This window comes from Triturus cristatus, chromosome 1_2, assembly GCF_964204655.1.
Source record: "Triturus cristatus chromosome 1_2, aTriCri1.1, whole genome shotgun sequence".
NCBI lineage: Eukaryota > Metazoa > Chordata > Amphibia > Caudata > Salamandridae > Triturus > Triturus cristatus.
In genome coordinates, this window is record NC_140580.1 from 758,473,120 (window position 1) to 758,498,436 (window position 25,317).

Below are 25,317 nucleotides of genomic sequence, written 5' to 3' on the forward strand. Positions count from 1 at the left end.
TGCTGTTTTTTTTTCCTCAAAGAGTTAACTTTTTCAATTTCTTCAAGCACAGACTAGCTTCATCACAACCAAGGATGCAGGAGAATGTATTTGGATAGCGTATGACAACTTGTCAACTTTTGATCAATAACCAGCTGCTATGTAGAAAATATATATCTTTTAGGAGCTAACTATTAGGACAAAGTTCTTAGTTCACAGAAAATGGATACCAGAAAGAACACTACACGAATTACAGCTTGTGCTCACATAAATGTTGATGTGCAGTGTCATTTTCTAGACATGTGAACCACACATGCGCACACCTAAAAAAATTACATGGGTGCTTTTTTCCCCTTGTTAGTTAACAATAGGAGTTAGATCGGTAACTAAAAAGAAAATAAAACATGCATTTTTTTTTACCTAGCAGGTATTTTTTTGAAAGGGTTGAGCAGGCACCACTAGAGCGCCTGCATACACCAACGAGCATGAGGCACTAGCATGATGGAGAAGGCAAACAAATCCAGAAGGAGGACTCTGGCCCACAGACGAGCTCTCTTACAAAACATCTGGAATATAGCTTGCAAGTTCTGAATCCGCCAGAGCGGCAGAAAAGACTTAAGGGAAGGAAAGTGTGTTCAGTTACACTTCAGTGAAGAGCAGTGGTTGATCGGGCTGGAAGTACAAATTGGAAAGGCTGCCATAAAAACTCAGGTCGAACAGGGAGACTCTTTACTAAAGGTGGTGGCTGTAGCGAGCATGCCCTCAGTAGTCAGTCTTTGAGTTACAGAAATCGAGCGACCACAACAGATGAAGATGAGGCATCGAAACCGACATCACTTTTGTGAACATACAAGGCGCTGCTTTCAGTCCAGTCCGTAGGCAAAAGTATGCGTCCTGCAGGTCAACTGACACCATGAAGTCACAATGTGGCAGACCCAGCAACACCTGAACTAACGACAGCACCTTAAACATCTCCTTATGGAGAAATGTATTCAGAATGGGCAGGTACAGAATGGGACGAGGTATTTTTTTTGTTTTGCATATTTATATAGCGCAAATTCGACCCGAAGGTATTGGAGCGCTTTACATGAGCACCGTATTTACATTACACATTCAGGCACGGGAAGATTAAGTGATTTGCCCAGAATCACAGGATATTGACGCGACCTCAAGGCTCGAACTCTGGTTTCCAGCACCAAAGTCGGCAGCGTAGCCGATGGACCACATCCTCTGCCAAGTCTTTCTTGGGAAGGAGGAAATACAGAGAAAGGCATCTTTGCTGTATACATGGCTGCCAGCACCAGCTTTACAGCGTAAGAAGCTCCTGCTGTAAAATGAAAGCATAAACCTTTAAGATGGCTAAGAAATTGTTAGTGGTTAGTTCGGATAAGAAAGCGACCAGCAGCTCATAGTGATCAACTGCCATCATTTGAAATATGACATGACATCCTTCTCCCTCGAAAAGGGTCACAGGTGCTTCTTCAAGGGTGGACTAAAGCACTTTAACCAGGTTTGCAGAGTGAGATGAAGATAACTGCTGTAGCCCTCTGCAGCCATTGGAACAACCACACCCTCTACACTGTCTACAAATCGCATTGGATGGCTCAACAGGCAGCGATGGGTGATGTCGCTGAAAGGGTATGCTCTGGGAGTAGCTACAGAATGGATACAAGATGGGCCTGCCATTGGTGAAAGTGCTCCAGGGCCAAATCAGCCTCATCACCAACGTGGTAGGAGCAATCAAAGGCATATTAATTAAAGATGCCTAGATGTCTTATTAAATAACCGTGGATCACATCCAGAAGTATTAGCGGATAGCGACAGACAAAATCTATATATTACGCCACCAAGTCAACAATGTCCAGACCAGAGGGGAGTTTGTTCTTTGCTGCATCCTGTCCATCACACCAACCTCCACAAAATGATAACGGAAACATTCACTGAGGTTAGTAACAACAAAGAACCCATTTCCATTAAAGCATGGGAGTATTGGGCCCAATGGCAACGAAGCATTTGTTGAGCAAGGCTCCCCGAAGAGAGTACTTTTGTCTCACCTCATTCGACTCCATTCAGTGGAGATTTTGTTTTGAAGATGAACACGTCTGCACCACAAGGCTCTCAGAAGACAGGTGGTCTCAAAAGGTTGGATCCTCAGGATCTGGATGACATCACCCAACTGAGCAGTGGAGGGTTTAAGGTCAGCTTATTACAAGCTACTAAGATGGGGTCCACTGGGGCATAATTAAATGGCAGGAAGGGTGCAGTAGCGGAGGCAATAAGCTGCAGAATCTCAGTGAAGAGATTCAACTCGATTTCTTCTACTGTGCAAGGACTGCAGTAGCTTTGCGCAGAACTTCAGTAAAATAAAACACCTCCTCAGCAGTCGTCCCACAAGGACAGTCTAGATCAACATCCATCAGGCAATATGTCCAAAGCACCTAGCATTGTAAAGGGCTAACTAGTGGTCCACATCAATGTTCATAGGGGGAGGCAGAGACCAGCTTTCCTGCTCCATTATCATCATAAATCGTAGGGGGTATCTGAATTGGATCTGATTTGGATCCAAAAAGTTCTCCCATCCTATTATAGGATTAGTCATAATGCAAGGGCATGTGTTTCACATATACCAGCAATTGCCGTGTTTTCTGTCTGGATCTGACGAAGATACACAACATCCTTGAAAAATCCACCAAATCATGAGATTGATCGAAACTGGCATAGGTTGCACTGAAGGCAGAGTCAACAACAGCACATTTGACACAACTGCCAGAAAATGAATAATGAGGAATCGGGAGGGAATAGTACAAAAGTGGAGTTCAAAGGTGAGTTCAAAAGCGCTTGAATGCCAAAAATTAAACTTCTGTAAATACAACATTAACTGGTCTCCGTACGCATAGCCGCTACATACCACTTTAGTCAAATGTGTCAAACATTTGATATTAATATTTCCAATCAGCCGAAAGATGGTAGTTCTTTTAAAAGTCTGGCTCAATTTGGAAAAGGTTTGCATCACACACAATCCTTATGTACGTTTCAATATGGCGCTTAGGTTTTTACATGTGCAGCCATTACATGCCTCAGCTCTCCTCCCACTTCACTAAATGGAAACTAGGTAATCAAATACGCAGACAGTGAGTGCTGTGCCACATGACGCCATGTGGCTCCTCCGTAATAGTACAAGACATGGCTTGAAAACCTCTACCGATTTTTGGTCCCTGACTTCCAGAGCCCTTGCCCTATTTAGGGTAGGATAATGCGGCCTGCAAGTCTTACTTATCCTGGCTGAACTTGCAGTATTTGACTATTTACGCTTTAAGTGGTCTATACACATATGAAGGGACTCCAAAAGAATCTAAAGGGCGTTTGCCTAATATGATGCACACATCTCCATCATTTTACATGTTTTTATATCACCGTCCCCTTTGAGTTTGCAGTGATCATGTCCGTCAAATAATGGGGCATTCTGAATGAACACAAGCAAGAATTTACAACTTGAATGTATTGTGTGTCTTATGTCTGTCATTTTAATTGTTTATCAGGCACCATTTTCTTTTATATAGGTCTCAAAAAGGTACTAACATATCTCCATTGTGAGTAATTCCTTCTTAACAAAACAGATACATTTACTCTCAACATCTAAGGGCATTTTTTGAAGTTACTTTCATTACTCCAATTTCACTTTATCTACCACAGTGTTGAGTCAATGAAGGCACGGAAAGGAATATGCTACTTACCAGTATGCATCTGTTCTTGGCATGTAGAGCTGCAGATCTATACACTGTGCATAGATCGCCATCTGGTGTTGGGCCCGGATGTTTGCAGTTTGTTTTTCTTCTTGGACAGTCTTTGGAAGTCACGAGTTCGGCGACTCCTTCGGTCCGTACTGCGCATGGGCTTCGGCTCCATCCTCAGATTGTTTTTCGCCAGCAGAGAAAAGATGGAGCGTAGTGATAATAGTGAAGAAACCCATGTGTGTTGTATCTAAATAAGATAGCCTGGAACGGATACAGGTAGCCGGGGAGGCGGGTGGGCGTGTATAGATCTGCAGCTCTACATGCCAAGAACAGATGCATACTGGTAAGTAGCATATTCCGTTCGAGGCATATGAGCTGCAGATTATACACTGTGCATGGATTATATAGCAGTACCCAACCCTAGCGGCGACCACCGGTATCCGTTGCAGTAGTTTGAAACAGTGTCTTTAGTACAGCCTTTAGTACAGCCTGGCCCACACTAGCTTGTTGTTTGGAGTGCACATCTACACAGTAATGTTTTGTGAAGGTGTGCGGTGTTGACCATGTGGCTGCCTTGCAGATGTCATCTAAGGGTATGTTCCCTAGAAAAGCCATAGAAGCCCCTATCTTTCTTGTAGAGTGGGCTTTAGGTGGAACAGATAATGTTCTTTTTGCTTTGTGATAGCAAATTTGTATGCACTTTACAATCCACCTAGCTATCCCTGATTTCGAGATGGGGTTGCCTTTATGCGGTGGAGAGAAGGAGACAAACAACTGTTTAGTCTTTCTGAAGGGTTGCGTTCTTTGTATGTAGTACAGTAAAGCCCTTTTAACATCAAGTCTATGTAGAGCCCTTTCCGCAACAGATTGGGGTTGCGAGAAAAAAACCGGTAATTCCACCGATTGATTAAGATGGAAGGGGGAAATGACCTTGAGCAGAAATTTTGGATTTGTGCGAAGTATCACCTTGCTGTGATGTATCTGTAAAAAGGGTTCTTGTATAGTGAATGCTTGTATCTCACTAACCCTTCTAAGGGAAGTGATAGCTACGAGGAAAGCTGTTTTCCAAGTGAGGAACTGTAGCTCACATTTATGCATTGGTTCGAAAGGCGGACCCATTAGCCTTGTAAGAACTACGTTTAGATTCCATACAGGGGAAGGTGGTGCCCTGGGTGGAATTACTCTTTTAAGGCCTTCCATAAAGGCTTTAATAGCAGGCACTCTGAACAGTGATACATGCTGTCTGTTTTGTAGGTAAGCAGCAATTGCTGCTAGGTGTAGACGCATGGATGAATATGCCAGGTTACACCTTTGAAGATGGAGCAGATAGCATATGATGTGCTGTATGGATGCATCTAAGGGGTCGATTGTATTGTTACGGCAGTAAACAACAAATCTCTTCCACTTTGCAGCATAGCATGCTCGAGTGGTAGGACGTCTGGCTTCCCTGATAATGTTCATGCAATCAGGGGGAAGGTTAAGGTATCCAAATTCAGATTTCAGGAGCCAGATCGCTAGGTTGAGCTGAGCTGGGTCCGGGTGCCTGATTTCTCCATGGTTCTGGGTTAGGAGGCATGGGGACAGGTGCAGCTTTTGGTGTGGTACCACTGAGAGCTGTAGTAGTGTGGTGTACCACGGCTGCCTGGCCCATGTTGGAGCTACCAGAATGAGTCTGAGGGAGTGCTGTTGTAGCTTCCTTACCACTAATGGAATTAGCGGGAGAGGTGGAAAGGCGTATGCAAATTTGCCTGACCAGTTCATCCATATCGCATTGCCTTTGGACAATGGGTGTGGGTATCTGGCGGCGAAGCTTGGGCATTTTTTGTTTTCGTGGGTGGCGAAGAGGTCTATCTGAGGATGCCCCCACTTGTGGAAGAATGGGTGAAGAACTTGTGGATGCAGTTCCATTCGTGCATTTGCTGCGTTTGTCTGCTGAGCAGATCTGCCATGGTGTTTTGTATGCCTGGGACGTGTTGTGCCAGGAGAAAGATGTTTTGTGGAATTGCCCACCTCCATATGCTCTGGGCTAAGCGGGAGAGCTGGGGAGAGTGTGCCCCCCCCTGTTTTTGAATATAATACATTGCAGTCATATTGTCTGTGCGAATTAGGACTGCCTTGGCTGAAATTTGTTTCTGAAACGATTTCAGGGCTAGAAAGATCGCCAATAACTCCAGATGGTTGATGTGGAGTAACGAATAGTTTCTTACCTGTCGGTGTAGTTTTGCAGCTTGAAGATCTTTCTGGATTCACTATGCTGTGCATTATTCCGCGATCTTGTGGTTGGGTCCGGATTCGTAGTTTTTTTTTTTTTTTTTGTAGGCCAGGTGGGCGGCGACGACCACCATTTGGTGCACCTTCCGTGACGTCGTCGTGCTTCCTGCGGAAGTCCCACCTTTGGGGCGCCATCTTCGGGTTCTTTTTTCCTTTTCTTTTTTTTTTTTTTTTTTTTAACCCTAGGCGATTTATTAATCCTTGTCCATTTTTCTGTACGTTTTTATTTCTTTGATCTTTTCCATTTCACCCCCTCTTCCTCCAGCCTCATCTTCCTGGCGGAGGTGGGTGGGTTCGCTAGTGAATCCAGAAAGATCTTCAAGCTGCAAAACTACACCGACAGGTAAGAAACTATTCGTTTTGCAGCATGAATCTTTCTGGATTCACTATGCTGTGCATACACTTTGTAGCGGTTTTCCTAATTTTGTGGCGGCTGGGTGGAAGATGAGCGTTGGTCGTTGAAAATGTGTTGAAGCACCTTCTGTCCAACCTGTGCTTCCTTATTCATCTGAATGTCCACGCAGTAGTGTTTCGTGAACGTGTGCACAGATGCCCAAGTTGCCGCGAGACAAATGTCCTGGATGGGCGTGTTCGCCAGGAAGGCAACGGTGGCCCCCTTCTTCCTTGTGGAGTGAGCCTGGGGCCCCTCCGCTAGCTCCTGTCCAGCCTGTTTGTGGCAGAATTGAATAGTGAGGGCAATCCACCTAGCGATGGTGCCCTTAGTCACTGGCCTACCCATGAAGCTAGTAGCAAAGGACACAAACAGCTGCTTCGACTTCCTGAGTTCCTTGGTTCTCTCAATGTAGTGCATCACCGCTCTTCTGGCATCGAGGGTGTGCAGGGCCTTTTCTGCGTTTGTAGTCGGGTTTTGGAAGAAACTTGGTATCTGAATACTCGGATTCATGTGGAACGCCGACACCACCTTGGGCATGAAGTGTGGGTCCGTCCTCAGGACTACCCTGTCCTTGTGAATCTGAATGTAGGGTTCCTGTAGCGTTAGCGCTTGAAGCTCGCTCACCCTGCGTAGTGAGGTTATGGCCACTAGAAAGGCCGTTTTCATCGTCAACATTTGCAGTGTGGCCTTGTGAATGGGTTCAAACGGCGCCTTCATGAGCTCCGTCAGAACCACGTTTAGATTCCATGGCGGCGGCGGCAACCTTTTCGGAGGTGCCATGCTTTTGGCTCCCTCCATGAATCTCTTCACCACCTGCGAGGTGAAGAAACTTCCACCCTTTTCACCTCTGGTGTAGGCAACGATCGCCGCTAGGTGTACCCTTAGGGAGCTCGAGCAGAGGTTACTCTTTAGAAGGTGTGTGAGGTACCTCAGCACTGTTGAATCTCTTGTCATTCTGTTTTGCAGGCCTTTTTTCCTGCACCACACAGTGAATCTATTCCATTTTGCGCTGTAGCATTTTCGTGTAGTTGGCTTCCTTGCCTCCCGTAGCACTCGCATAGTGCTCTGAGGCAATCTTAGGTGTGCGAACTCTAGGTCTTCAGGAGCCATGCCGCTAGGTTGAGGGTCTCTGGCTCTGGGTGCAGGACCTCTCCGTTTTGCATTGAGAGCAGGTCTTTCCTCCTCTCGAACCTGTACGGATTGCCTTGTGCCATTTCTTGAATTTGTGAGAACCATGAATGCGTTGCCCACTGCGGAGCCACTAGGATCAGAGTCATGTTGCTGGTTCTGCACTTGTCGAGCACTCTGTGCAACAGGGGTATCGGTGGAAAGGCGTAGGCAAATGTCCTCGACCAGCTTATCCATAGGGCATTTCCCTGGGATTGCTGATCTGGTTGCCTGGACGCGAAGCTTTGGCATTTTGCATTTTGGCGTGTTGCAAATAGGTCTATTGTGGGAGTTCCCCATCTCTTGAAAAGCTTCTCCGTTTCCTGGCCATTGAGCTCCCACTCGTGCGATGCCGAGGTATGCCTGCTTAGCCAGTCTGCCTCCACATTGTCCTTCCCCGGTAGGTGAATTGCCAGTAGATCTATCCTGAGAGGTATGGCCCATCTCCAAATCTCCTGAGCCAGGAGGAGAGATGGAACGACTGTGTCCCCCCCTGTTTGTTGATGTAGAACATTGCCGTGGTGTTGTCTGTTTGAACCAACACCCTCTGGTTGTACAGGTGCCTCTGGAATGCCTTCAGGGCTAGCAGGATTGTCTTCAACTCGAGGTAATTGATATGGCGAACCGCATCTGCTGGAGCCCACAGACCCCTCACTCTGAGGTTGTCCATGTGCGCTACCCATCCCTTTTGCGATGCGTCCGTGGTAATGGTCATTGTTGGGTTTGGTGGTGTCAGGCTTCTCCCTGCTGTCATGTTGTCTCTGTTCCACCAAGTAATCTCCTCCTGCACTGCGTGCGTAACAACCACTAGATCCTCCCAACTTCCGTTTGCTTGTGACCATTGCTGTTGTAGCCATTCCTGGAATGGTCTCATGTGCAGGCGTACATTCGGCACCAGCTGGATACACGACGCCATCATCCCCATCATCTTGCTCACTGACCTCACTGTCAGAGCTCGCCCCTTCTGGTAGAGCTGCGTCTCCTTCAGTAGGGCATCTATCCTCCTGTCGCTGGGCACCACTGTACTGTTCAGGGAGTTGATTTTTGCCCCCAGGAAAATCTTCACCTGCTCCGGTTCCATCGACGACTTCCCCCCCCCCCAGTGAATCGAGAACCCCAGGTTCGTGAGAGTGTCTGTTACGCGTTTTGCGTGCCTCTCGCACTTTTCGCGTGAGTTTGCCTTGACCAGCCAGTCGTCTAAGTAGGGGTAGACGTGTATCCCCTGCCTTCGTAGGTGGGCCGCGACCGCCGACAGGCATTTTGTAAAAACCCTTGGCGCCGATTTTAATCCGAAGGCCAGGGTTGTGAACTGGTAGTGTTCCTGGTCGATGTTGAACCTTAGAAGTCCCTTGTGTCTTCTGTTTATTGGGATGTGCAGGTAGGCATCCTTGAGGTCCACGGGGACCATGAAGTCTCCGTGTCTTATTTGGGGCAGTACCTCCTGCAGCGAAGTCATCTTGAACCTTTGTGTTCTGATGAACTTGTTTAGGTATCGCAGGTCCAGGATGGGTCTGAGGTTCCCGTCTACCTTCGGGACCACGAAGTAGTTTGAGTAGACCCCCTTGTTGCGTTCTCTGAACGGCACTGCCTCTATGGCTGTCTTTTCTAGAAGTTTCCGTGTTTCTTCTCTGAGTAGGGTCAGTTCTTGAGCCGATCTTTGCCTTCCCCTTGGCTTCCTGTTTGGCGGTTTTTTCTCCAAAACTACGCAGTATCCGTACTGCATGATGTTCAGTATCCACTTGTCTGTGGTTATACGCCGCCACTCGTGAAGGTAGAACCTCAGCCTTCCGCCTACTGGAGTTGTATGCTCGTAGGCTTTTGATCCTTCTCTCCCCCTCGATGTTACTGTTTCGCGCCTCACCCCTGGGGGCATGTCGAGGGTAGGCGTCCTCCTGCGTGCTGAGTCACTTTGATGAGGGCTGGTCCCCCCCTCTCCTTCTCTAGCCACGTCCGTTCCCTCTCCCGCGAAAGGACTGGCCCCGAGGTTGGTACTGCCAGTTTTGCTTCTGTTGACCCTGTCCGTGACCTTCACCCTGCTGACCCTGCTGGAACGTCTGGTGCGACGGCCCCTGCTGGTTTCCTCCCCTACCGTAGGGTCTCCTTGAGGGATTGCCTCGCCTCATTCCCCTCAGCTGTAGGGCCCCCATGGACCTCGCCGTTTCGTTTTCTTTTTTCAGCTGGGCGAGCTTCTCGTCAACTGTTGCTCCGAATAGTGTCTCTCCGTTGAAGGGGGTGCTAAGGATGTTGTTCTGCACCTCCGGTTTGAATCCCGAGATTCTTAACCATGCATGCCTTCTCTCGGTGACCCCTATGGCCATGAGTCTTGCTGAAGTCTCTGCCCCGTCCAACGCCGTCTTTATGCAGGAGTTGGCGATGTTTTTGCCTTCATCTACTAGGTGTGAGGCTCTCTGGCGGTATTCTTCGGGGAGGTGCTTTACTAGCTCCCCCATCTCGTCCCAGTGCTGGTACTGGTGTCTATTGAGGAGAGCATTGGAATTCGCCATGCGCCAGTGCATAGCGGCGTTCCTCTCGACCTTTCTTCCTGTGAGGTCTATCCTCCTGCTCTCTTTATCAGGTGGTGGGCCCGAGGTTGCTGGTACGTTGGCCCTTCTCCTGGCCGTGGAAGCTATGATGGAGTCGGCGGTCACGCTACCTTTGATGTAAGGGGGGTCCAGGGAAGAGTGCTTATACTTCTTCTCAGTCCTGGGCGTGATCGACCGGCAGGTCGCTGGTTCCTTGAAGGCTTCTCTCCCCTGATTCATCACGCTTTGTAGCATGGGGAGGAACTGGCTCCTCGTCTGGATGGGGAGCAGTGTCTCGAGGAGAAAATCGGCTTTCGGCTTCTCTTCGTCGAGTTTGACGCCGAAGGCTATCGCTGCGCTCCTGACCACCATATTGTACACCCCGATGTCGTCGGGTCGCGAAGGCCTCGAAGGGTACGTGTCCACGGCCTCCTCCGGGTTTTCGGTGTCGAGATCCTGCCATTCGATCTCGTGGCTGGTAGATGGTGCCGAGCCGTAGACCGACTGTTGGTCTTCTTCCTCGGCTTCCTCGTCATAATAGGTCTCGTCTTCCTCTTCGAGATCCCTCGTCCGGCCCTCGGTGTCGAATTCGTGCTCGACCTCGACGACGTCCGTCGATGAAACCGTTGGAATCTTGAATTCCTTCATCTTGGCGTCGAACTCCTTCTTCCTTTGAAGGATGTTCTCCATTTCAGCCTCGAGCCGCCTCTTCTTTTTCTCCATCTCGGAGATGCTTTCGGCGTCGACCGCGGGTCTTTTCGCCGAAACTTGCGTCGACGTCGACCGTTCTTTCTGCGTCGATCGCCCTGATTCCTGGGTTGTCCTAGACGACCCTTGCTTTTCGGCGTCTTTCGGCACCAGGGAGACCTTTTCGAAGGATCCGCTCGGCCTCTTGTCCATGGTTCCCCCTTTGGTCGTCGAAGTTTTCGGCGCCGGGGCTCCCTTCGTAGACTTTGACTCTGATTTTTTCGAGTCACCCTCATGTTTGAGGTATTTTCTGTTTTGCACTCGACGATTCTCTTACCTAGTCTTCTTTTTTCTTATCGGTCTCTACGACCGTGAAGTTTTCGGCTGTCTCGGCGATGTTGTCCTCATCGTCCGTGGAGAGGCCCAGATCGTAAAGAGACGGGGCCTTACCCTTGCTATCCATGCTGGCGTTGGCTCTTCTCTGCCGCTCCCTCACCCGGAGCGTCTTCGGCCTGAAGGCTGAGCAGGCGTTGCAGTCCTTACTCTGGTGTTCGACTGGCAGGCAGAGGTTGCAGACTGGATGCTGGTCCTTCTGCGCGAACTTGTGGTGGCAGTTTGGGCAGAACTTGAATGGCGTCTTGTCCATTGCGCTCAGGGCCTCTGAGTGCGCATTCTCCAAGGTCGTCGAAGAAAAGGGCGCTGAGCCTCCTTTCTTCTCGCTTCTGATGAAATATCTTCCTTTCCTGTGATATCTCCGTAGTATTTGTCGACGAAACTCGCTTTTCTTTCTTCTTCCTTCGGTTGTAACTCTGGAGCTTCTCGATGACGATCCAGACCCAACGGCGGAAAAAAGATTCTGAAGATGGCGCCCCAAAGGTGGGACTTCCGCAGGAAGCACGACGACGTCACGGAAGGTGCACCAAATGGTGGTCGTCGCCGCCCACCTGGGCTACAAAAAAAAAAAAAAAAAAAAAAAAAAAAACCAAAGAAAAGACTACGAATCCGGACCCAACCACAAGATCGCGGAAGAATAATGCACAGCATAGTGAATCCAGAAAGATTCACGCTGCAAAACCTCTGTTGTGGCGTCCATAGACCTTGCACTCTGAGGTGTAATAGATGCGCTCCCCAGCCGGGGAGCGATGCGTCCGTTGTTAGAATCACCTGAGGAAACGGGTCCAGGAACGGTCACCCTTTGGAAAGGTTTGTGGTGTTCCACCACTACAGAGATCGATGGGTGCGGCCGTCCACCAACACCAGATCCGTCAGCTGACCCTGGGCCTGGTTCCACTGGCGTGCTAGGCACTCTTGGAGTGGACGCATGTGAAGTCTTGCATGAGGCACTATGAAAATGCAAGATGCCATCATCCCTATTAGTTTCATGAACACTCTTGCTGGGAGAGAGTGTTGAAGAAGGATCTTTTGGCGCAGGGCTTGCATGCTTGCGATTCTGGCTGAGTTGGGATAGGCTATAGCTTTTGAGGTGTCTATAGTGGCACCGAGGTATTGCTTTGTGTGAGACGGTATCAAGTGGGACTTTTGGTGATTCACCGTAAAGCCTAGCTGGTGGAGTAGTTGTATGGTAGTGTTTGTATTCTGTACACACTGGTGGTAGGACGCGGCTTTTATGAGCCAGTCGTCCAGGTAGGGGGAAGACGTGAATGTTTTGTCTTCGGAGGTGTGCTGCCACTACTGCCAGGCATTTTGAACTGATAATGTTGGCCGTCCACCACAAATCGGAGGTACTTTCTGTGAGCAGGGTGTATTGGGATCTGAAAATATGCATCTTTCAGGTCCAGTGTAGTGAGAAAGTCGCCCTGACGGAGGAGTGGGAGAACTTGCTGAAGAGTTACCATATGAAAATGGTCTGAATGGATGTATGCATTTAGAGGCCGGAGGTCTAGAATGGGCCGTAGGGTCTCGTCTTTCTTTGATATGCGAAAGTACAGAGAGTAGACCCCTAGATTTTGCTGATCGACGGGTACCTGCTCTATCGCGTGTTTTTGCAGGAGGGAGAGTACCTCTTGTTTCAGAAGTGTGGTATGTTCTTGCGACATCGCACGGTGTCTGGGTGGAATATTTGGGGGGGTAGAAGTTAGTTCGAGACAGTACCCTGACCGAATAATTTGGGTTACCCATTTGTCTGATGTTATGGCCTTCCAGGTTTGAAGGAGGTCTTGTAGTCTGCCCCCGACCGGAGTGGAATGGTCTGGGGGGAGCGGGGGAAAGTCATTGTGTGGGCGGTGTGGCAGAACGGGCGGTGTTGGTTTTGTCCCTGCCTTTATTATTGTTTCCTCGATATCCACCTCTTTGGTAGCCCTTTGAGAAGGTATTTTGAGGAGGGGACTTGTAGGAAGTGGAGGCGTTATCGGAAGAGTAACCTCTGCCAGAGCCTCGAAAGGAGCGTCTAGGGGTTTGTGATTGCAGGGCTCCCATAGACTTCGCCGTATCTGTATCCTTCTCCATTTTTTCCAGGGCTTCGTCTACTTTTGAGCCAAATAAGTATTGTTGGTCAAACGGGTGGTTTAATATAGATGCTTGGACCTCTGGTTCAAAGCCTGAAACCCTGAGCCAGGCGTGACGGCGAAGCAGGACACTGGTGTTTATAGCCCTGGACGCCGTGTCTGCTGCGTCAAGTGCACATTTAATAGGTGTTGGTAATAATCTTTCCCTCTTGTATTAGCTCATGAGCTTTATTCTTATATTTCTCCGGGAGATGCTGCATGAGAGCCTCCAGCTCATCATAGTGCGCTCTATCGTACCTCGTCAGCAGCGCCTGCGTGTTGGCGATGCGCCACATATTGGCAGCTTGTGAGGCAGTGCGTTTGCCTGACACATCTAAAAGCTTGGACTCCTTATCAGGTGGGGGAGCCTCACCAGATGACAGAGTTGGAGCGCTTCCTAGCTGTGGAGACCACTAGTGAGTCTAGGGGCGCAGGGCCTTGAATATAGACAGGATCCGTGGGGGCTGCCTTGTACTTCTTTTCTATTCTGGGGTTTAAGACCCTAGCTCTAACGGGGTCTTTGAAAACCTCTGTGGCATGCTTGGTCACCCCTTTAAGCATGGGTAATATAGCGGTGGATTTATCTGCTATGTCAAATGTGTCAAATAGGAAGTCTTCCTCAACTGGATCACTGTGTAATTCTACCCCATGGTAATGTGCCGCCCGTTGTAAGAGGTGGTGGAACCCCAGGGAGTCCTCTGGTGGAGACGGCCTGGATGGATAGATATCATCCTGAGGCACATCTGGGACATCAGGATTGTGATAATCCTCCCATGGGTCAGGTGTTCCCGGAGGAGTGGGGTCCTGCGGGGCATCTGTGGGATCATAGAATGGATCTCCGTGGTCATCAGGGTCTGGAGACGGGGTTGGAGACCGATGAGGCAAGGGTGGAGAAGGTGGGGGCGGAGATAGAGGGGGTGGAGGAGGTGGAGGAGGTGGAGGAGGAGGAGGTGGGGAGGGTACTCTGAACGGGGATGTGGCAGAGTCCTTCCGTTTTGGTGGTGGAGGAGTTGGTTTGTCCAAAAGTCTTTCCTTGGAAGACAAAATTAAATGTCCAGTCCTTGGATCCTTTGTTAAAGTCTTTTGAAGAGGATCCGGTGCGAAAAGCTCCTCCGGCACCGATTCGTCCATCGGTGCAGATGTTTTCGGAACCGAAGGCTTCGTTGGTTTATCCGCGCCATGCTTTCTCGGGGTGTCCGATTTTTTGGTCGGCGCCGAGGCAGGCTTCGACACGGAAGCGTCGGTGCCGAGGGATTTGTGTTTGGTCGGCACCGAGAGGCTAGGTTTCGACACCGATGGCTTCGGAACGGAACTGGTTTTCTTCGGCGCCGAAGAATGTTTGTCGGCGCCGCTAGGAGGCTGGTTCGAGCCCGAGCCGCCAGGAGACTTGTGATGCTTTTTCACCGGGCCCGAAGGTGGGTGATGGAAGCAGTACGCTTGGCTTTCCCTAGGCCCGGAGGCGAAGGGGTAACCGGAGTCTCTTTCGGTATGGGCGCGGGGGTAGAGTACTCACGACCCCTGTGCCGGTGTGATCTCCTCCACGTCGGAGTAGTCTGCCTCGGAAGCGCTGACGACATCTTCCTCCTGCTCGGTGTGCTGCTGCCCCGAAGCTCCGGTGTCTTCTCCGAAGATGTCAGGTGGAGCCGAGGTCGATGAGTGCGCCATGGTGCGTCGAGCTAGTCGATCCCGAATAGTCTTTTTCGATCGAAAAGACTTGCAGGCGGGGCAGTCTCGGGCCTCGTGTTCGGGAGAGAGGCAGAGGTTGCACACCTGATGGAGGTCGGTGTGGGGAAATTTAGACCCACATTTTGGGCACTTCTTGAAGGAAGTCCTTTCCATCGGCCGAGACCGGAGTCGAGATAGGCCCGAAGGCCGCTGCCTGGAATCAACGAAGTCCCGAAGAGAGAGATGAAGAAGCCGATTCCGTCTAAAGAATCTCGATGGACGAGGATTTTTCGTCGAAGGTTGAACTGGAAAGGTTCGAAGCCGGAGCACGAAGTATTATATCCAAGCCCGATGGCGGAAAAAAACAATCTGAGGATGGAGCCGAAGCCCATGCGCAGTACGGACCGAAGGAGGAGTCACCGGATTCGTGACTTCCAAAGACTGTCCAAGAAGAAAAACAAACTGCAAACATCCGGGCCCAACACCAGATGGCGATCTATGCACAGTGTATAATCTGCAGCTCATATGCCTCGAACATATACATATATATATATATATATATATATACACACACATATATACATACACATATATATATATATACATACATATATACACATATATATCTATATATCTATATATATATATATATATATATATATATATATATATATATATATATCCTGGATGGTGTCATTCCATTGAGAGCGAGAGATATACATATATACACACACACACATATATATATACATACACACACACACACACACATACACATACACACACACACACAGGCAGCCAGGGGTTGGCCACAACAGCACAGAGCCGGTTGGAGGGCTCCTTAAGGCCCGAAAGCCTGCTATAGGGGGGAGTCCAGCTGCAGAGCCATAGTAATACTTATCTCTAACTACGAAGTCAAAGTCCAGGTCGTGGAGCAGAAGTGCCAGCTGGATCACTTAACTCTGAACTTAAGACGCTGGGAGACACAGGGATTTCTCCTGCTCCACCAAAGTGACCTGGTGGAAGACTTCTCCTGGAGGAAACCTTGTTGGAATAATTACCGGTCAAAGGTGAACCAAAGTGGGAGTTGGTATGGTACTAGAGAGCACGGCTGTGCTGCTTTTTTTTTTTTTTTACATCAGTCCTAGTTCTAGACCATTAAGAGTTTGGCCTGGTGTACACGGTCACAGATCGGTCACAGGATTTAGAAATGTGATGTGGCTAAAGACACAAGAAGTAGTTGTTTGACATGGAGAAATTGACATCGGTTTCCCAAAAGAGCATCAATGTTTAAAACATGAAAGCTTTGGAGGGGACATAGTACCCTAAATACGGCGTTATTAAAACTTAACAGCAAAGTTCCAAGAAGAGCAACCTCAGGCAATGCGTGTCACAGGGAATAAAGGGAGGGGGTAACGGACGTCCCCGCTGTGGGATGGTGCCTTGTGGGTTCCATGAAGTCTGTTAAGTGGGACACACAGCAGGTGCAGAGTATGCGTAGCGGTTTAGTGGCACATGAGAGCGGTTAGTTTCCGAATCCAGTCAGACACCTGGTATGATTCAAGAGGAGAGGAATATGCATGTAAAAGTATTTGTCAGAAATGAAGTTCCAAGAGTTGACCCCAGTACAACCACCCAGGAAACATCACCATTCAAGCCAGTGGTATAGACAATCTAGTGCCAAGTATATAAACAGTCCAAAATAAATCTGGGTCATATACTGCCCTAGATAGATTTGAGTGCCTTTGAGTTCTCAGTGCATCATAAGGTCAACCACTAATTTTGTGTCCATGCTAATAAAAGTTCTATTGTCTTCTGAAGGTATAGCAAATACTGCACAAAGGGTTTAATGTGCATTATTTACTGTGTCATGAAATATCAGAGTCTGACACCTACCACTGATTGAGGTATGCCTTGACTGCTTCACTTCTATTTTAATATCGGTAATTGCAATGTTATTGATGGACCATTCACATCAGTGATAAACTACAGTACCCACAAATGATACAATGCAGTAAATTCTGAGGACATCAAGTAAAAGTCCTCACACACCAGTAGCCCCTCAGAGAAATTTAGAGGCTAGGGCTGCAAGCCTCTGGTTGTGGGCTGCCAATCTCTCAACTGTAGGCAGAGAATGAGGTTTTCCCAGGATGTCCAAATAAACTTCTAGCAAAGCCTCCCTGAAAGGAAAATGGTTCTTCAAAGTCTGCTTCAATAAAAACAGAATTTAGGTTAAAACGAAAGAACCCGTCTTCATATTAGAAAATGATTACGATCTTTCTCTACCAAGGGAAGAGCAACAACTTTAAAACGTGCAGGGTTACGATACTATCTGATGGCCTATAAGTGGTGCTGAATCATGGAGGACCAGAACATTAAGGGAGATGCTTTTCCCTCTAGCTTTTAACCTTGATTAGAGGAATAAATAAATATTTACAATAATATTCTTATTGAAACTGAATGGAATTAAGACTAGACAAAATCAGCACTCTGGAATGGCAGAGAGAGTTTCTCCAATAGTTAATCAGCACAGGGAGGGGAAGTGTGTTAAGAGACCAAAATCTAAAGTTTTTCAAATTAGGTAAACAAAACTAAAAGTAGCTGTCATCCCAAAAATACATGAAAAAAAGAAAATCCTACTATAAGATCAATAATTAATAGAGGATGCGCAGATTCCCACCCCCCTAACAAAAAAAGTTGGGGAGGACTTCTAAAAGTGTATGATTCTTCGTAGTCTCCAAAACACAATCTGCATGCAACTCGGTAAATATGGTGTTGCAAGAACATAAAACACACATTTTGTGTTCTGGCTTTAAACAAGGGGCCTTCCTAAAAACGCTTTAGGCCCACCATTTTACCCTTGCTGACAAGACTATACATTAAACAAACAATGTACCAGCACATAGTTGCAAGTATTGAACAACTTAATTCTTACTTGTATGGTGAGACCAGGGGCCATGACATTGAGCTCCTTCTGTAGCGACTGCTTAAGATTCTCATCAATCTGATCTGTTCCAGGATAAACAAAAGGCTCAAGTGAATTACAGTTACAACAGCAGTGCTTTTCTGAGCCAGATCCATAGAAATGAAATACAGCAAGTCTAAACCAAAGAAAAGATAAACTCCTCAAATCAGGTCAACTGTCATTTTTAGCTATAATGCGCCTTCGCTAAAAAAAGACTATACACATTTAATATCAGAAAGGGAAGATACAGTACAGCTGATACCTGCAAAGTGAGGCCTGAAGAGAAACCCATCTATGTTAAAAGTGCCCTATGTCCCCAAAAAGGGAAATTAGTGTGTTTAGATGGGCAACAGATTTATTCTTTTCCATGATCCAAGCATCTTTCATTGCAATTATGACACTTCTAACAAACTCCAGGATTGCCAAGCTAATAGAAAAGGGAGGGCACACACAATAAAGGAAATGTAGATCCATGAATCAAATTCTAGAATCGAGACCAGTAGCAAAAGAGAGCAAGCACAGAACAGCCCTAGAAGCTCTGTACACGCCAAAGATTTAAGCTCATACGCTCTTAAAGTGTATGAAATAGGTGAGCTGTGAAATGTAAGCTTCTGGTGAAGCAGTGATTGGTGAAGGGATTAGATATAAGCACAGAAGCACAAAGGCAAGTAGTAAGGGAAGGACCCCCTGACACAGAAGTGAATGTCTTCCAGGAGCAAAGATCAAGGAGCTTTCCTTTATGTGTTGGGACATGGTAAGCGTAGAGATTAGGGAAGAGATGGGGATGTGAGGGGTGTGTGTTTTGGAGTGTGTGAGAGCATGTAAAGGTGGCCAATGCAGAGTTCCTGGGATTGTAGTGCTTTGAAGGGTCATCTAGTGTGCCCATGCAAGGTTTTAGGAGCCAGAAGAGGTACCACCACCACGGGTCTGGTTGGAGAGAGAACTTGATTCACATTCTTCATTCTGCCCTTACCGAAAAGCTCAATGTACACCTCCTGAAGTGTGTGCGCGCTGCAGAACTGGTTCAATTCATGATGAATCTTGTTGAAGATTAGAGTCTTATCGTAGTCAGCTGTGTAATTCCTCACAACATCATACACTATAGAAAAAAAGACAGAAGAGCAATTACTCAAAAACCATCAACACTGATTTACAAAGCTGCCTCAGGGGTCACTTTGCTGGAATCAACACATCAGAAGGTCACTGTACGATCAACTGGATCTTCAGAGATTCCATTTCAGGGATCCCCATGGGTTAACATGGTCCTTCAGCAAAGTCACAGTGATCGCTGGCTATGAAACCACTTTAGGAAGTTCAGCCACACTATAAATGCTGCTTCAAGTAGGGTCTGCTTTGTAATGCCCAGTTTCCAACCAGTGCTGCAGGAAGGTCATTGTAGTAGTCACTCACTTAACAGCACTCTTTCACAGGATCACTTTTGCTGTATATATTACAGGAAGGATGGTCAAGAGTATACTCTTGCTGCATGCAGTAGTTTAAAAAAACATTTTATTGTAATACTAAACACAATTATCTGAATGTAGCAGTTAATTGAGGGTACCACTACCGCTGAACATAGCACACCAGTAGCACTATTTCAGGGATCAGACACACTGAAGAAAACAATCCGGACAGGCCAACACAGGTACATCTTTTACGGAACAGATCATCTGTGGTCACAAACTATGAATATGCTACTTATGGATGGTGGTGTGGATGTTCAGTTCAACAGCCTTACAGTTTTTTAGGCTTCGGAAGCCCAGCACATTTTGGAGAGACATGGATAGCTCAATAAGAACCATTATTAGAGGAGTGAGGACTCTTCTTGGGGTGGCCAATGGTTACTGGGGCAGTGTCCCGTGTGGGTACTGTTGTTCACAAAGATGTCATACTAATGTATTACATATATATCTAAGGTACCTATTTTAGGCAATGGGTCCTCTCAAGATACCAAGCCCAAAAGTCAAAGTGTTAAAAAATTCAGCACAACCCATTAATCAAAACTTCAGTTAAAATATGCATACACAAAAAAGGAGCCCCCATGCTGGGCTTGAACTAGGTTGCCAATAAGACATTCATCAAGGCCTTGTTGAAAGACAAGAGGGGTTCTGAGGAGGAGATACCTGGCTGCAGGACCTCTGTCAAGATGTTAGTCTTGACTTCCACTGAAGGTCCAGGTCCCCAGCTGCCCTCCTCACCATCATAGCATATGAAGCTCCCTCCTCCGTAGGCCACGGAAGGGGGGAGAAAGCATGCCAGAATCTGGAGATATCCTGTCCACTGGACTCACCTAACTCCTCATTCCAGTCCATTATGTGCTCAGCTTGGTCTTGTAAAGGGTCTAGTGACCCCTCTCAATCTTCCTCCATTTGTAGCCCTTCAAAATAGAGCTGAGGAACCAACCTGGAGAGGCCGGGGAAGGTCACAGTGGCACTGGTCTGGACCCACCACCGGATCCATTATAGAGCATCGGCACGGAACACGATGGAGCACCCTCTGAGCCTCCTGGGCCAGAAGACCGCCGGTAGGGTCAGGTTACCGAAACATGGGGCACATAAAATTCTTTAAGCTGGGCAGCGGTCTCTTCAGCTCCTGGAAAGGCAGGAAGCGCTGAGCCCACCCACAAGAAGGTTCCACAGATTGAGGCCTAGAGCGTCAAAACTCCTCCATCATGTCAGCTGACAGGCAGGGAGAAGTTGAAGCACAATTTGACTTCTTGTGCTTTTATGCCCTTTACCTGACCGACCAGACGACTGAGTGGTAGGACGAGGACTCAGGGCTCCGGGAGCAGTACCCGGGCCTTCCTCTCGACTAGGGCTGAGAATGAGACCTCCAGGGAGAACGGCGTGGTGTTGAGTGCAGGCCGAAGCAGCTTTAGGAACTGCTCCCTCAAAGCTTTCGGACTCATGGCCTGACAGTTGGAGCACAACTTCGAGTCGTGGTCATGCTCTAGGCACCAGAGACAAATCAAGGGCGGATCAGTCATCAACATGGCGAAATGGCAGACGCCTCACCATTTGAATCCAGAAGTTTTCTTCGACATGTTTAGAAAAATGTAAACACCAAAAATTGTTGTAAAAACATCAAAAAACATCAAAAAAAGCCTGCCAAAAGGTGACAGAGGGTAGCTCTCTTCACAGATCTAAGCTAACTGGTGCGGAAAGTGCATAAATGACGTTAGCTCGCAGAGGGGGCACTTATAAAGGAGACACGGAAGCCACTTCTGGCGTGGACAAGGCCGCCGTCATGCGGAGTCTACCAATGCCACCTACCGACGCCCAAGGGTATTGCTCGAGGAAAAGTCTTCCGAATCCAGTCTGATGCCTGGGAAATTCAAAGTCTAGGAATCAGCTGCTAGATGTCTTGATCAGATACTCAGTTTTTTGTACAAAGTTCTCTAAAGGCTAGTCCTTCATATAGGTAGAGGGGAAAGGTAGGTAGAGGGGAAAGGTTGGTACAGCATTCCACAACCATATATCCTGAGTTCTCTGTGAGAGCTGTCCAATACGGAGTCCAAGATGCAGCTTACCCCTTGTTCAGAGTGATTAGAATCAAACTTGATCCTGACTAAATAGCTGTCCCTGGGAGCAAAATATACAACAATGTGGAGACCCACCACAATATGAAGTCAGACAAGAGCTAGAGGACAATTTCCACTTACCTGCAGATGGGGTTAACATGTTCACCACCTCAATTCGGTCGAAGTAAATCATGACGCCACCACTGAGGAAGGAAAGGCAAAAATGAAGAGCTCTGGGGATTGGAGGATAGGAGGTAAGGAGAATGGGGGGAGGGGGGGGGGTGTAGGCAGGCAAATAAATGGAACAGATGAGAAGTGAGCTCAACCTGTTAAGAGAACATCAGTGGCCACGGGACACCATGCAAAGTGCAAACACAGATGTACGGAAGGCTTCTATCATCACTGAATGGCAAAGTACAATTGAACTTGTCTACCACCAGAGGTGTAAGAAGGAGAGGAAGCAGCCTAAATATAATGCTTAAATTAAGCTTTAGGTCGCTGACTGTTCTACAACTGCCTGTGCACTAGACTAATAGACTTCGAAGAGCATATGTGTGTGAAAAGTGGAAGCAGGAAACCTCAGGATCACATAGCCAAGGCAAAATGTATCGGAGGACCACAGTGTAGATACTTCATCACAATCTTACAGAAGGCTAAACAAATTGGCATCACTCAACAAAAAATATAGAAGAGTTAGATATCAATACTGGGCTTCAAAGATTTATGTTAAAAAAAATGTATTAGAAGGTAAATGCCGAAAAGAATGTAATATACAAACAATAGATATAATAAAGATGTACAAACAAGAGATAAAGAAGGAGCACACCCCAGGACTCCTTTGAATATATTTAATTATGTAAAGTAAATCAGTAAAAAGTTAAGAACTAGGTGAATAAAGGTCCATCAGTATGAGGTGATCATCATCTCACACTCCTCAATCTCAAGCCACAGAGCAAAATCTTAAAACAAATGATTTTGCGAAAGGTTTAGAGACTAAACTTTTAAAGAGCTACTCACAATTTTATTAGATGTTGAAAAATCAATAGAGCTTCCTGGGAGTTACATTGCAAAGTACCCTTTCAAAAAGCATCTTAATTTTATTAAATGGATTCACACTTTGTACCAATCGCCCAAAGCTCAGATATGGACTAATGGCAATCTCTCATTCGCACTCTATCTAGTGGGGTACCCGACTAGGGTTCCTACTTTCCCCAGATTTATTTACATGATATAGGGAACAATATAGAAGCCAAATAAAGACTTCTTATTGAAATTTTAAAATGCCATCACCTTTAGTGGTATATGCGGATTATTAGCAATTTTTGATCATACATTAACTCCTACATTAGGTATCGTACACCAAATAGCAGAACAATTTAGTAAAGCATCAGGGTTAACTCAATACTAGCAAAACATAAATAGTCTTCACTGGAGGGCAAGAGAAGAATATATACAAGTTATTCAATCTTCAAAAACTTGGGATTACGTTAGCTTAAGTAAAACTTTGATTTAAATATAATTATCTAAATCTCTTCCATTCAACAAAGACAGATAGAAAAATGAAAGAATTTTCCAAGTAGGCAGTATTACCCCAATTAAAATAAAAAAATTCCTTACTAATTATTTAGATCTTTTATGAGCTCTTCTATTGTAAACTGTGGAAATTATATAAGAAACTGGACTCTTATCTTTAGATTTATTTGACACTGCAAAGCAAGCTTGCAGATCTTTTAAGTCACTCAAATGAACCCTTTCTAGAGGCGAGTGGGTACTCCTGACTGGTGATGAAACTATTGGGCTAGCATGGGCAAACATTTGAGATACATGTATGTAACCAATATGTTCTCTGGGTATGGTTTGATAACTTATCAAAACATAATACTAAATAGTCCACAAGGTAATTTGTGATCCAAGAGTCTTATAAAAATACACAAACTAAAGAAAAATCAACAATTTATTAATAGATTGGCTGGAGTTCAAGCAATAGGTCAACATTGCTGAAATTCATTCACAAACCCCCTAATTATTTTTTTCTGCAAGTGCTTTGAGTTAGGCATTACTAAACTAGGAAATCTATTGAATTTACAAATGCTGAAATGTTTTTCATTCTTACAAAGTTCACAATCACTGAAAGGTTTTCTAAAACTTGTGCAAGTTTGATACTTTATCCTGAAATAGGAATGAACCTTAAATTGCTACTCTAACAGCACAACCGTTTTAGAATGGATATTTGGTTAGAATTCTCCATCTATAGCTGACCTATTTAGGTTTATCATACAAACTGAACCTGGTGATCTGCTACAATGGAAAGACAAATGGACCATCTGGTTTTGCACATCTATTACTCAATGTCAACTATCAAATATACTGACTAAAAACTATAAAATCATTACACCAAGTAGAATAAATAGTCAAGCATCCCAGACACACTTTGGTTTTTATCTCCCTCTTGCTAAATTTGCCAAATTGTATAATCAAACTAAATCACGTCCACACTGCCCTGTACATCATCTGAAGCTTTACATAGGTTTGTTACCTGTCCAACCTTATATGAATTTGGGATCTCCATCTTTCACAACTAAATGATATACGTTTAACCCAAATAAAACGCGATCCTAGCACTAGTTTGTTAAGCATCAGGGAGGAAGCCTTTTACCTTTGAACGGTTGTCCAATTATTAGCAATGAAATGGAAAAGTAATACTATACCTACCCATTTTGAATGGAGAGAAGAAAATGAAACAGATCACCTAATGGCGCGACTAAGAGGAACGTCATTGAAATGTTGTTAAAGATGCAATAAACTGATTACCTACCTGAACATTTCACATGACTTTCCCTTTTGTTTATTTATGCCCTTTGCTACTGTTGGCCTCTCGTGTACTGGGCTATGTAGGTCATTCTTTCTGCTTTTGGTCAAGTCACTCTGTAAAGTCAAATTCTGCCAAGACCTTTGACGTATCAAGAAAGGATTATGCTACTTACCCAGTAAGCATCTGTTCTTGGCATGGAGAGCTGTAGATTCACATGCTTTGCATACTCCTGCCATCTAGTGTTGGATATGGATGTTTGAAAGTAGTTTTTCTTCGAATGAAGTCTTTCCTAGTCACGAGGTAAGGTGACTCCTCCTTTCGGTGATAGTGCGCATGGGCATCGACTTCATTGTTAGATTGTTTTTCCGCAAGAGGGTGAGAATGGAGTAAATGTAGTACAGAGATGTCCAAAGAGTATGTAATGTAAATAATGTAAAACTCCAACAGCTACAGGTGCCAGGGAGGCGGGAGGACGCATGTGAATTGACAGCTCTACATGTCAAGAACAGATGCTTACTGGGTCAGTAGCATAATTCCTTCGAACATGTTTGCTGTAGCTACACATGCTTTGCATAGACTAGATAGCAGTATTCTCCCAAAGCGGTGGCTAACCTTGGCTTGTTGACGTGCTAACACATCCACACAGTAATGTTTGGTAAAAGTGTGTGGTGTGGACCATGTTGCTGCTTTACAATTGTCAACTATAGGGATGTTACCTAAAAAAGCCATAGACGCTCCTATTTTAAGAGTGGAATGCGCTCTAGGAGGTATAGATAAAGTTTGTTTAGCTTTAGTGTAGCAGGTTTGAATGCACTTAAACAATCCATCTTGCAATACCAGATTTGGAAATGGGATTGCCTTTGTGAGGTGTAGCAAATGCAACGAACAGTTTGTTTGCGAAAATCTTTTGTTCTTTCAATGTAGTACAATAGCGCTCTTCTGAAATCAAGAGTATGAAGAGCTCTTTCTTTCTGCTATTGAATCAGGATGAGGAAAGAACACAGGCAACCAAACTGATTGGTTGATATGGAAAGCAGAAACCACTTTGGGAAGGAACTTTGGATTGGTGCGAAGAACTACCCTGTCTCTATGAAGTT

General features: G+C 46.2%; 1 protein-coding gene across 2 annotated transcripts in view; it reads right to left on the minus strand.

The window, feature by feature from the left end:
- The window catches only part of ERLIN1 (ER lipid raft associated 1), a 286,035-nt gene that overhangs the window by 143,591 nt on the left and 117,127 nt on the right, over positions 1 to 25,317 (minus strand). For both annotated transcript variants that reach the window (XM_085608714.1, XM_085608713.1), the window contains exons 5-7: positions 21,550 to 21,611; positions 18,862 to 18,987; positions 17,859 to 17,932 (exon numbers count right to left, since the gene is read on the minus strand). In XM_085608714.1, coding sequence (XP_085464840.1) covers positions 17,859 to 17,932; positions 18,862 to 18,987; positions 21,550 to 21,611 — 262 coding nt within the window. The remainder of the gene's footprint in view (positions 1 to 17,858; positions 17,933 to 18,861; positions 18,988 to 21,549; positions 21,612 to 25,317) is intronic.